Source organism: Camelina sativa, chromosome 14 (assembly GCF_000633955.1).
Source record: "Camelina sativa cultivar DH55 chromosome 14, Cs, whole genome shotgun sequence".
NCBI lineage: Eukaryota > Viridiplantae > Streptophyta > Magnoliopsida > Brassicales > Brassicaceae > Camelina > Camelina sativa.
In genome coordinates this window covers 10,694,135-10,706,954 of record NC_025698.1, presented here as the reverse complement: position 1 = coordinate 10,706,954, position 12,820 = coordinate 10,694,135, and the positions used below count along the sequence as shown (strand labels likewise).

General features: G+C 32.5%; 4 protein-coding genes and 1 pseudogene across 5 annotated transcripts in view; 1 reads left to right on the top strand and 4 right to left on the bottom strand.

Annotated features, from left to right (window-relative positions):
* Positions 1-1,657, bottom strand: part of LOC104740882 (lysM domain-containing GPI-anchored protein 1-like) — a 3,553-nt gene extending 1,896 nt beyond the window's left edge. The window contains exons 1-3 of one of the 2 annotated variants that reach the window (XM_010461607.2): positions 698-1,657; positions 290-407; positions 10-171 (exon numbers count right to left, since the gene is read on the bottom strand). In XM_010461607.2, the coding sequence (XP_010459909.1) occupies positions 10-171; positions 290-407; positions 698-1,364 (947 nt within the window). In that variant the 5' untranslated portion in view covers positions 1,365-1,657. The remainder of the gene's footprint in view (positions 1-9; positions 172-289; positions 408-697) is intronic. The other variant, XM_010461606.2, reaches the window with a different exon arrangement.
* LOC104740881 (GDP-mannose transporter GONST5-like) lies at positions 2,511-4,085 on the bottom strand. Its single transcript, XM_010461605.1, has 5 exons — positions 3,956-4,085; positions 3,587-3,836; positions 3,291-3,498; positions 2,853-3,084; positions 2,511-2,741 (listed from the first exon to the last, which is right to left on the bottom strand). Exons 1-5 carry the CDS (start codon positions 4,070-4,072, stop codon positions 2,511-2,513), a joined length of 1,038 nt encoding a protein of 345 aa, XP_010459907.1. The 5' UTR covers positions 4,073-4,085.
* LOC104740880 lies at positions 4,679-4,960 on the bottom strand. Its single transcript, XM_010461604.1, has one exon. The coding sequence runs from the start codon at positions 4,958-4,960 to the stop codon at positions 4,679-4,681; it is 282 nt and encodes a 93-aa protein (XP_010459906.1).
* Positions 7,032-7,563, bottom strand: LOC104740879 (pumilio homolog 15-like). Its single transcript, XM_010461603.1, has one exon. The coding sequence runs from the start codon at positions 7,537-7,539 to the stop codon at positions 7,126-7,128; it is 414 nt and encodes a 137-aa protein (XP_010459905.1). The 5' UTR covers positions 7,540-7,563; the 3' UTR covers positions 7,032-7,125.
* On the top strand, positions 9,049-12,590 carry LOC104743449 (annotated as a pseudogene).

Genomic DNA, 12,820 nt, shown 5'->3' with positions numbered 1-12,820 from the left:
TTTACTAACATGGTCAAGATAGTGCCGTTGGCAAACCCATTGTAATCACAGGTTGTAACATTACAGCCAGCGCTACTCTGCAGCACAGTGATGTTACCAAGCATGAGGTTACTGTTTCTACACTGCATACTTGAGCATGATACGGCTAAAGAAGCAGGCTCACAATACAAACTGCATCACATCACACACACAAACACCAAAAGTAAGTAAAAAATGCAATCACAGAGGATTTGATTAGTAACATCAATTAACATAGCTTGAGAGAGGAGAGAATCTTAGATATCATTACTTGCGACTCCCAAGCGCACAGCTACATTGCACACAGTGACCTGCAGCTAGAGCATAGCTACCATTTGGGACAATCAATCCGAAATCCGTGGCGTAGCTGGGGAACTTTGAAGCACAAGCTGAGAAGAGGTGAAAATAGAACATAACCAAACATTAAAACATCTGTTATTGTTTGCTAAAACTCAAGCAAAAAAAGACCACAAAAGAGGCAACGCTTTTGGTAGCTCAAACACATACAACGCCAAAAACAATACCTTAACGAGAATCAATACAACATAAAGCAATCAAACAGCAACTAAAGAAACAATCAAAAGTCCACAAAGCTACAATAAAAACAACTTCTCTCACTATAACATAACCCTAAAGATAGAAACTTTTAAATACCAATTTCAGTATTTAGAGACCTCACCTGACAAAGGAACAGCAAGAATATCTCCAGAACTAACATCAGGACCACCCATAGCATTCACATTCATCAAATCAGTAATAGTAGTCGAATACCTCCTGGCGATTCCGACCAATGTATCAATCTCCCTAACAACATACGACAAGTAAACAGCGGGCAAAGAATTGTCGGTGCCATTGAAACAAGCGCAAGGCAAGGGTATAACAAGACTGGTCCCAACATCGAGCAAAGACGGGTCATTGACCGAGTTAGCTTCCTGGATCTGCTCGGAAGAGACCAAACCTCCGTAAACAGAGTCAGCAATGGATCCTAGAGTATCTGAAGGTCGGGTCTTGTATTGGGTGGAGACAGATTTCCTGATACCGTCGACGCAGGAGCAAGTGATTGGGATTTTGAGGAAGAGCTTGGAAGGAAGGATGTGGTTCTCGACGTCTGGGTAAGAGATGTCGATGGCGTTAGCTAAAAGGACTGAGATTGGGTCGACTTGGAAGAGAGACGCGACTTCGGAGACTTTGAGGTCGGTGTAGAGTGTGTAGCCGAGCAAAGAGTTGCAAGTGTCGTTGCTTGAGCAAGGCTCGATTGTTGATTTCGCCGTCGCTGTGTAGACGAGACTCGAAGCTAGAATAAGTGAGACGAACAAGAAGAAGATGGGCTTTTCTGCGTTTTTCATTGTTCAGGCTCTCTTCTAGGGTTTTATGAAATTTTGAAAATCTCTGTTTCTCTCTTACAGGACCAGTGAGAAGAGAGTGATACAATAAGACAAAGAGTAAAGTTGGAACTATCCGAAGATGAATCTGGAAATTTTAGAGGTTTGGTATAGAGAGAATCTCTGGTTTTCTTCTAGAGAGAGAGAAGAAAAGTTTTCACTTTATTGTTTTTTTGAAATGGAGAAGAGTGAAGAGAGAAGAGAGGAAGAAGGAGACAAGTGTGTTGTACAGACAGACAGAGAGTGAACAGGAAACGGTAGCTTTGCGATCTCCAAGACATACATCTATCTCTTTTTATTTCTTGAAGCTGTTATGACTGATTTGCCCTTTACATCTTAACTCCTTTGACCGGTTTCAGACATGAAGAGCATGAAGATTTTTGAAGGATATGGCGGTAAATTCAGCAACATAAGTTGAGGCCCACTTAAAAAAAGAAAGCCCATTTTAGCTTTTTCTTTTTTTTGGAGAAGCGAAAGCAACGAATTTTATTAGCTGTTTGAGAGCTTAAAGAGCCGCCGCATTATTATTATTCTTTCCCCTCAGACACGGTCTTAATGCTGTCTCTTTCTTCTTATGTACTAATGGATCATTGTCAAATTAACGTTGTTTTATAACTTTGATCCTTTAAAGATCCCCAAACTGGCAAAAAATACTTTCATGTATTAAGGCCTGATCTTAGAACATGATAAGTTTTTAAGGAAAGGGGTTTTGTTTCTGAATTAGCTTGTCAATTTGGTATACATATGTAAAATCAGGCCTTTGTGAAATCAGTAGCATTATTCAATACAAAATGAGCTTGCTTTATGTATCTTTTGTGGTCATCTCTGAGTTGGTTTTTATGAGGATTGACAGTTCTATTATATGGGATGCAACTTATTATGTAGCTCTTTCCAATGTACTGATGTAACTAGCACAAGGGGAGGAGTAACTAACCACATCAAATGGTATATATATATATATATTGTTTTTTCTCTCTCTAATCTCTCTGGTTTGAGTAAATAAATGGAAACATATAAGTTAAACTAAAGTCACTTGGGGATGCTTCAAGATCAAATCTAAACTCCTTTGGTTAAGTGCTTCTCAGTCTGGAGAATTTACTGATGATATATTCAAACTTTACTCTCCAGTTTATCATTAACAAGAGGAATCAGTTCTGTTTTGTTCCTTGGTGTACGAGGAGTACGAGGAGTCCTGGGAGTTCCTGGTTGTTTCTGAGATAGCATGTGGCTTACATATCCATAAAAAGTGCATCCCACTAGTGTGATTCCGCATCCAACAGCATTCATTGGTGAGATCGGGTTTCGGAATATCATCCATGATACCAACACAGCCACTGCAACCTGCAAATCACATAACCATCCATCAAACCAACATTATGTTTGGTTCAACTGTTTTGGAACAATCAGAAGAAAAAATATTTATGTTATGGGGTTTAGGATTGGTTCATTTACCTTGAGGTTTCCAGCTACATTGAATGTGACTGCTGTAGTGGAGTGAATGACATAGAAGATGGAGAAGTTAAGACAAAAAGCTAGAACACCTGAGCTGAAAATAATCATGAGAGCCGACCATGGAGACGGGTGTGCTTCAAACCAATCCAAAATTCCATTGCCTTCAAGCAAAAATGCTGGCACTCCGAGAATCATGGTCGCAAAAGGCGCCATATAGTATACCGTGTTTATGCTAATTAGAGAGACATGACAATGAATGAAGAGGACACAAACACTACACTCAGTTCCATGAATTATAAAAACACCAAATCAAGTGATTCACAATTGGACAATGAGGGCATGACATGAACAATCCAAATGTAAGTTCTCATATTATCAGCACCCATCATATGAAACTGAGGATTATAAACCTCAGAATTCAGAACACTAATGACTAACCTATCAAATTTGTATCCATGAAGAAGAGATTCAGCAAGAATGGTCTTTGTAGAGGTAGCTAAACACCCAAACAGAGCAGCACAGAATCCAAAAACATTAAAGCTAAGTTCTGTAATAGAAGTCAGAAGAATCCCACCAACAATAGGCACCAACGACGCCCAAATACGCCAATCAAAATATTTCCTCCATACCAACCACTGTAACACAACTGCACATTACACAAAAAAACACAACTCAGAAAACAAAAAACAAGACCACACTCCCTTTTTCTCTCAATCCTTTAAAAAACTCAAAACCTGTTGTTGCAGGAGTGAAAGATTTGATAGTCTGCATAAAAGAGACAGGAATGTATCTAAGACTGATGTTTCCCAACACAATGTTGATACAGAACACAAATGACATTGGAAAAATCCTCTTCCACCGATCTTGTGGATCAACCACAATCAAAGGTTTAAGCGTTAAGAGTTTGATCACAATGTAAGCTCCAATCGATGAACATATGAAATGAACACATGAAACCGACAACGGAAACTTGAAATCCAGCTTCTGGGAAACAGAAAAAGGTACCAAATTTGAAACACTGATCAGAATCAAACAAACAAAAAAGGCTAAGTTTTTAATAATGAAATTAATAAGGACGAGACTTTTTTTTTTTTTTTTTGAACCTGAAAGATCCATTTGTTCATGATGATAACAGTAACGTTGAAACCCCACCACTGAAGAATCGCTAACAGAGATCTGAACATACTCCATTGTTGCCACAGACTACTTCCTTCCTCCATTCTCACTCCCTTATTAAATCTCCGTTCGATGATTCGTCAAAACGTAGAATTGGAGCCACGGAATCAACCAAAACCCAAAATTTTTTTGAAGGGTTTTGAGAAGAGATGGATCCAAATTTTTTAGGGAATGTGGCAATGCCAAGGCTAAATAAGAAACCCTAATTAAAGCGCGAGAGGGAAGAGTGTAACGGTAGCAGTATTATTCTAATCTCTCTCTCTCTGCTTCATATGCTTATATGTGATTTGTTCTCTCTCTTTCGTATGTTTCCATGTAGTTTAATGCAAATATCGTTAATGTTTATACAAGTTACCATTATAAGTTGTTACAAACTATAAATGTAACTAATTTAGCTTAACAAATTTTCCACATATAATTAAACAGTTTTAACAAAAAATAAAAAAGTAATTAAACAATTTAAAAAATAGCTGTTCACGCACAAATCAAATCACATAGTTTAAGAAAAATTATTATGGAAAGAAGGATAAATAAGTACACTTGAAAAAATTATTGTTTGTCGATGGTACGAGAAACACAAATATATATAACTTATGCATCAGAAAAAAAAAAGAAAAAAAAAAAGAAGAGAATTTGTAAATTTTGGTAAATTAGGTACATATCCAGCTAAATTGTCTGCAAAACTTTTTTATGGGACTCTCACCTGGAGGGACAATGTATTGCCCACCGTTGATAGGATCACATATGATCTTGCAAGGGTTATCACATATGGCTGGAGTCGCTTTTTTTGATGCTTTCATGCACCGGTTTACGACACAATCTTTGACACACGCGTTGGAATGAGAAACTTGTGCTGAAATTGAAAACATCATTGTTATTAGAATTACAATAATCATTGAACTGCAGATTTTCTTTGATACTTGAGCTGCCATGTCGTTATAAGTATCGCGATCTATGCAAACTTATTGTAATGTTTATTTTATTTATTTATTTATTTTTTGTTTCCCGTAGTGCGTTTTGAAACGAGATGAGTTGGTGGCAATGTTGGGTTGATGTTTGATGATTTATATAGTTACAAATAATTCTACCAGAATTTAGTAGTTACTATATTTAGGAGGTCAAGTTGTTTTTTTTCTTTCATCTCTTCTTATTTGGTAAATATGTTGATTGATTTTTAAAAAACTTAGATGTGCTATACTGTTTTGGCCATATAATTAAACAACTATTTGATGTGCATAGATAAGTAATAAGTAACAGTAATTGCTAATATTTAAAATATTAGCCTAAACAACACATATCTAAATGGTACTTTAAGTTTACGTTGATTTTAGTAATAACTCAACATATATAATCGTGCTATGTACAGTAATTTTTGGTTGAGTGCAAAGTGCAAACTAAAGAACGCCATGAGATATGGGCCATATGGCTTCATTTTGATATAAGAAATGAGAAATTTATAAGTAGAAAGAAAAAAAAACATGAAGCGAGCGAAGAGAGGAACCAAAAAGTTCATAAATTGCGGTGGTAAAGGGAAAAAAAAAATGAGAGAGTCTGAATTTGAACGTGGAGAGGATCAAATTTAATTAATCGTATTTAGTTATCATGCAATAAACTGAAAACGTTGAATAAATTGGATAAGGTGAAAGGTATTAGTCCATTCTGAATCTGAAACGATTTCAAGATTTAAATATTTTGGGGAATATATATCCTTTATTTCAAATCTATAGTTTTTTAACGAAGGGTGAAAGGTTCATCAGGAACATTTACCAAAAAAAGAAAAGAAAAGCTTAATTATTTTGAGTTGAATATACAAAAAGATGTAGGAAAACATTTACATATACAAAGTATATTTCATAAACTCACAAAATAAGTTTTTCATAAAATCTTTAAATTTAAAACCCAAATAATTTCATTAATTTTTTTTTGTTTTAAAACACATACTAGATTAGTACCCTTGCTGTACTAGAGCACTTTATTTCATATAAAAATTTTGAATATATTTTTTCTGTTTTACCTTTTTTGTAATGTTATATTAGCTTTAAATCATCTTATCATATAATTTTGACATTCTATATTTAACCCATCGCTTCAAAATCATATTTCATTCCATCATACAACTCACATTTAGAACATGTAAAATCAATAAAAGATCAAAACTGATTATATGATCATAGCAAAATTAGGAGAAATATAACATAAAGTGATTGTTCAAAAATAGTTTATGTAAACCTATACATACTATTTTAAATTTAACTTAAGTATATATAAAATTGAGAAATGTAAGATTAAATCAGTGGCGAAACACGTAAAATGATGGATATATATTTCATAGACTCGTTTGTGAATTTCATATGATTGTAAAAAAACCTTTAATCTCAAATAATAACTTAAATAAATATATTATAAATAATAACTACAAATGATGAGATCTATTGAAATGGTAAGGATTTAATTATGTAAATCTTACAAACAAAAGGTTACTTTTGCAAATGTACCTCCAGATTAATAATATATGATGATCTTCTTATTAAAATGTTTCAAATTATAAGTGAAAATGATTTTAAGGTAATATACACTTTGCACAAAAAAATATATTTAAACTTTATTGGTCAAACCCACGATTGTTTATTAGTTTTGGGTTAGAATTCTATATGCACTACGATTTTTTTTCCTAACAAGTTTGTATATATTAGTCATTAATCATTTGTATTATATATTTATATGACAATCAAACCAGTCTTTGGTGTAGAAGATTTTTATCCACCGGTACGACCAAAGAAATTCTTATATTTTAAGAAATTTTTGTAAGATGTAAATCATTATCTTATTTAAAATACCATAAAAATTAAAATAATATAATAGAAATGTTATATAATTATTATAAATTTAAGATCGATACATTATATATTTTGCATTGAGTAAATATGAACAAAAATTAAAGAAAGAAAGGTAAATATGCTTAAAATAATAATATTAGAGATCTAAAGTATTTTTTTTGGTTTATATCGGAAGTTTACAAAATTTACTTCATAATCGAGTTTTTGGCGTGCTTTAGTATTTGTTCTATAAGATTGATACCAACATAACATTTATTATGTTAAGTTGTTAACTTCCAATTATGCACCTTATGCATTGGAGCGCTATTTATCCTAAAATAAATTCCATCTTCCTTAGCTGTCCATTCATATATGCTTCCCTGAGGTACTTTTTGGGCTCTGGATTTATACACATCAAATTTTTGTTCAAACTTATAGTTAGGTCCATGTCTAAAAGTACACCAAAAAAGCGTATTTCTTAACCAGGTCTCTTTGATAGGAAATTGATATAGTTTTCCATACGGCACATATTGTGGTCCTTTGTCGATACTTCCAGATTTACAATGCACAAAGAGGGTTGTGTGTTTGTGATTGGGATCGAGATCGTTCCATATATTGAGCTTGTTTGAGAGCGCGAATACATTACCAATGGTGCATTGGCCATAAACAATTAGAAAAACTAAGAGATGTTTCATTGTTTTTAATTTTAGATGTTTTGATTCTATTTTTCTTGTGTTAAATTGCTTTTGTCCTTGCAATATTATTTATACACTTAGATTGCTATTTTTGGATTTGCATTTTCTTATCACCAGGCTTTTAGGAATTTTTGTTTATTAATGATTAAGTAGAAAAATTAGTGTTTAAAATATTTTTGACTAATTTGAGGCTATCTTGTTTACTAAAAATTTTGAACCAGAGAAATTTATGTGGTCTCCTGATGGGTTAAATCCGAACAACAAATATATCTTTGCAGGTGCATAACAGTCATAGTAATATATATATATATGGAATTATATTGACGTCAAATATATTATGATGAAGTCAAGCCGAGATGCTATAACAATAATAAGTTTTAAGAACTTCTCAAACTAAGGGCAAATTAAAAAATAATTTCTCAAACTCTACGCATCGGTATTTTTTCAGAGAATGATTATCTATTAATATATACAAAGGATTAAAACATCTTTATTTTTCTTCTATAAAATCTTTAAATGAAAATGCCTAATTAAATATTTTACACAAATAATTCAAAATGCCTGATTAAATCGTAGTACCTTATATTTCTTCTGTTTCACAAATAATATCATTTTAGAGATATTTTTTTTTGTTTAACAAAGAGTGTCATTTTATATTTTCAAAAAGTGTTTTAATGCTAAATTTTCTGTTTTATCCTTAAACCCAAAGCTATTTTCATTGAATTTAATTCATTAACTATTTATTAAATAGGTATAAACATGTATAATTCAAATGTTTTTTAATTTGTTTGAAATGGGTCAAAATGACACTCTTTATGGAACATATAGAATATATTGTAATAATGCATTTATGAATAATTTGTGTAATAGATATTACTCCTAAAATCCATCGAAATTTTGATCATTATTAAATCATGACTTCTAATATCCACTATATTTTGGAATTCATTATTTTTCTATTTTGACAGATTTTTAAAAAGATCTTATTGGGAAAGGTAACCTATTATATAATATTCCCTTCGTTTCAAAATATAGGATGTTTTAACAAAAATACGCAAATTAAGAAGTGTTTACTTTTTAAAAGTTCAACTAATCAGAAACAATACTGCATAATAGAAAATATTAATTTAATCTAAAAGCTGAATAGAAACTTGAAAACATCCTATATTATGAAACAAAAATTTTCTCTAAAACATCCTATATTACAGAGGAAGTAGTAGATTAGATTGTATCTGCATTGATTTTTTAAAAATAACTAAAAATAATAAAATGTACTTTTATTTATCTATTTAAATACTTTACTTTAATTGAAAAAATTGTATAAAAGAAAATAGTACATGTTTTGATGATAAAAAAAAAATTTGTTTGTGTGCACATCTTAACTTAACATATATGTTGACTTTGTATGCGTGGAAACACAATCCATTAATTTTTTTCTCCCACACCACACATAAAAAAAACTACTAAGAGAAATAAATGTTTCATATCCTCTTTGTCATACACAAAAAAATGGAGGTCAAAAGCCTGAACACTAAGGCGACGATACTCGGTCTATTAATGTTTCTAATCAGCGTCGTTGCTTCGGAAGATCCGTACAGGCTCTTCGAGTGGCAGGTAACTTATGGCAACATATCCCCTCTCGGCGTTACCCAACAGGTTCTTTTTTTTTTTGGTAGGATACCCAACAGGTTCTTTATCTTTGGTCTTAATTCATTAACCCCATTAAAGTATAACTAGGTACCAACCCACACATAGTGCGGGATAAATCGATTTAAATAAAGTATTATATGCAAAATTATTATTTGAGATTTAAGATTTATTTTGTGTAAAACAAAATATGTAAATAAAGTTTTTTTTGTTTATTCAAATTTGCGTTTAATTTCGGTAAAATTCGTTTTACCCGTAAAATATTTGAACTTGGAAAAGAATTTTAAGGTGGTGTAGAAATTTTTGATGTGTTTTTGTGTTTCTAAAAATCAAATTCACATATTTTATGTTTAACATTATCATCTACATCACTATACCATTAAACAGATAAAAAAAAAAAAAATACTTTTTAGACTATTGGATTTTAATTTAAACTAATCATAAGTTTAAAAAATGCAATGAGAAAAATGTATAAAAGTGGTAAATAAATGAATAATTTTTTTATTGTTTGTGAAATGTAATTTATTTCTAATAATTAAATATGTTATAAAAAATGATAATTAAATACATTTCTAGATTTTAATTGTTGATTAATTTTTTCATTTTTAAAAACTTATAGAAAATAACATTATCTTATATATGTCAATGATATATTTATGTAAACAATAATGAGGTGAGAGGAGAGGATTATAAATTTGTTTTTTTTTATAATAAATACAATGGCAGGGAGTTGTAAATAAGTAGATGTTTTGAGGATTATTTGATAAAAGTATTCTGAGCTCTGTAACACTGACACATCAGTTTTTTTCTCAAGTGTGCTTCTCTATTAATATATAGTGAATTTTTTCATTTTTAAAAACTTATAGAAAAGAACATTATCTTATATATGTTAATGATATATTTATGTAAACAATAATGAGGTGAGAGGAGAGGATTATAAATTTTTTTTTTTTATAATAAATACAATGGCAGGGAATTGTAAATAAGTAGATGTTTTGAGGATTATTTGATAAAAGTGTTCTGAGTTCTGTAACGCTGACACATCAGCTTTTTTCTCAAAGTGTGCTTCTCTATTAATATATAGGAAATTTTTTCTTCTCCTAATTTGGTTGGATTNTTTTTTTTTTTTTTTTTTTTTTTTTTCTTTTCGGAATTGGTAATTTTGGTTGGATATATGAGTTTGGTTTACCCTTATTTCAAATAGGGTATATTAATCAATGGGTAGTTCCCAGGACCGGACATCGATCGTCTCTGTTACCAACGACAATCTCATCAATAACGTATTCAACCTTCTTGACGAACCTTTTCTCATGCCATGGTATGTCTCGATCACATAAATGTTCTTAGTGTGAAAATTTAAAAGGCTTAGGCTTTCATAAGAATTTAAATGTATTAAAATATCTTAAATGATTTCATGTGTTCAAATTTACAGTATGTTTATTATTATTATACAACATTTTTCTTTTTGTAAACCATTACAACATTAAAAACACAAACTAATCCAAACCACAACTTGAACTTGGATCATTAATGTTTCAAATAGTATAAATTAAAATTTGACAGTTTATTCATAAATTTGATGGTTTATTTGATGTTTGTAAAGGAGCGGAGTTGAAATTTGAGATATTCCTTCCAGGACGGAGTGTACGGAACGACGTGCCCAATCCATTCCCACCGGGGAAGAACTACACCTACGCTCTCCAAGTTAAAGATCAGTTCGGAAGTTTGCATGCATCCATGATGTATAGTATATTTATACTTAAAACGTTGTTACTTGTTGGAATTTTGAATTAAGTTTTGTAATCTCTCGATCTCCTTGTAGGACTTGAGGGCACAACTCGATAATGGTGGAAATCTTTCTTTCCCAGATGGAATTCTCATCAATGGTCGCGGTAGTGGCGCCACCCTCAACGTTGAACCAGGTTTTGCTCTTTCATCACTTCTTTTGTCTCGCTTGTTTCTTGGTGATTTTCTAACAAGATATAGTATTGATAAGTTAATTATGATGTGAAATTTTTTTTTGTAGGTAAAACATATAGACTGAGAATATCAAATGTTGGATTACAGAACTCTCTCAACTTCCGAATCCAAAACCACATGATGAAGTTAATTGAGGTCTAAGAAACACACACTATTCAGACGGCCTTCTCTTCGCTTGATGTTCACGTTGGTCAATCTTACTCGGTCCTTATAACAGCTGACCAGCCTGCAAAAGATTATTATCTTGTGGTCTCTAGTAGGTTTACCTCGAAGATCCTCACCGCTACGGGTGTTCTTCATTACAGTAATTCTGCTGGACCTGTTTCTGAAACTATTCCAGATGGATCAACTCAGTTGAAGTGGTCTTTTGACCAAGCACGATCCATAAAGTATTGTTTTATTCTTGGATTCAGTGACAAGTAATACAGCTGGTTTTGCTCACTTTATGGTGCAAAAACGTTTCTTAGCTCTTTTTTTTGGTGTCTTGTAGGACCAACCTTACAGAAAGTGGACCAAGGCCAAACCCACAAGGTTCATACCACTATGGTAAGATAAAGATCAGTCGAACGATCGATCAGACTTGCTAACTCAATTGGAAAGATCAAAGGCAAGCAACGATACGCCGTGAATAGTGCATCATTTTATCCAAAAGACACCCCTTTGAAACTAGCAGACTACTTCAAAATTGACGGTATATATAATCCTGGAAGCATACCTGACCAGCCCACACATATGGAGCAATATTCCCAGTCACCTATGTAATGCAAACTGATTACAGAGCTTTTGTGGAGATTGTTTTTGAGAATTGGGAAGATATAGTCGTCCAGAGCTGGCACTTTGATGGTTACTCTTTCTACGTGGTTGGGTAAGTTAAGTATTATTTTCCAACTGTTGTCTTTTGTCTTCTTTTGAGCACTCTTATTCTTGAACCTAAAACGCTAAAAATTGCGTCCATGCATATATATGGTAATCAACTATTAATTCTCTAACGAAGAAAGGGTCCAAATTTGTGCACTTCTTCTAACTATTAGAATGGAATTTGGGAAGTAGAGTGCTGACAATAGAAAAGTCTACAGTCTAAACGATGCAGTCTCACGCTGCAATGTTCAGGTTAAAGTTCTCTAAAGTTTTAGATTTTATTTTCACAATTGGCCATAAAAGTTCAGTATCGGCTTGTGTAAAACATGGACCGTTGATCGAGTATGCACAGGTTTATCCAAAATCATGGACTGCGATAAACATATCTCTGGACAATGTAGGAATGTGGAACCTAAGATCAGAGTCGTGGGAAAAGGCAATACTTGGGACAACAATTCTACATGCGCGTTTACACAACCTCCACTTCTCTCAGAGATGAATACTTGATTCCGAAGAACGCTCTTCTATGCGGCAAAGCCAGCGGCCGTCACACAGCGCTGACGTGAGTGAAGTGAGACATCAATAGACGATTGCAATGACTTGCTGAAAAACAGATGCCAGCTGAGGTTACAACGTATGCTTTCATATAGTACTGAAATCTGCGTATTTTAATTGTTTTTTTGAATGTTATGCAATATGGGGACTAAATAATAAAAACAAACTTCCAGCCTTCATAGAAGTAATGTATCATTATAGAGACACATAGGCTTCATAAACCATGATCAATAAACCAGAA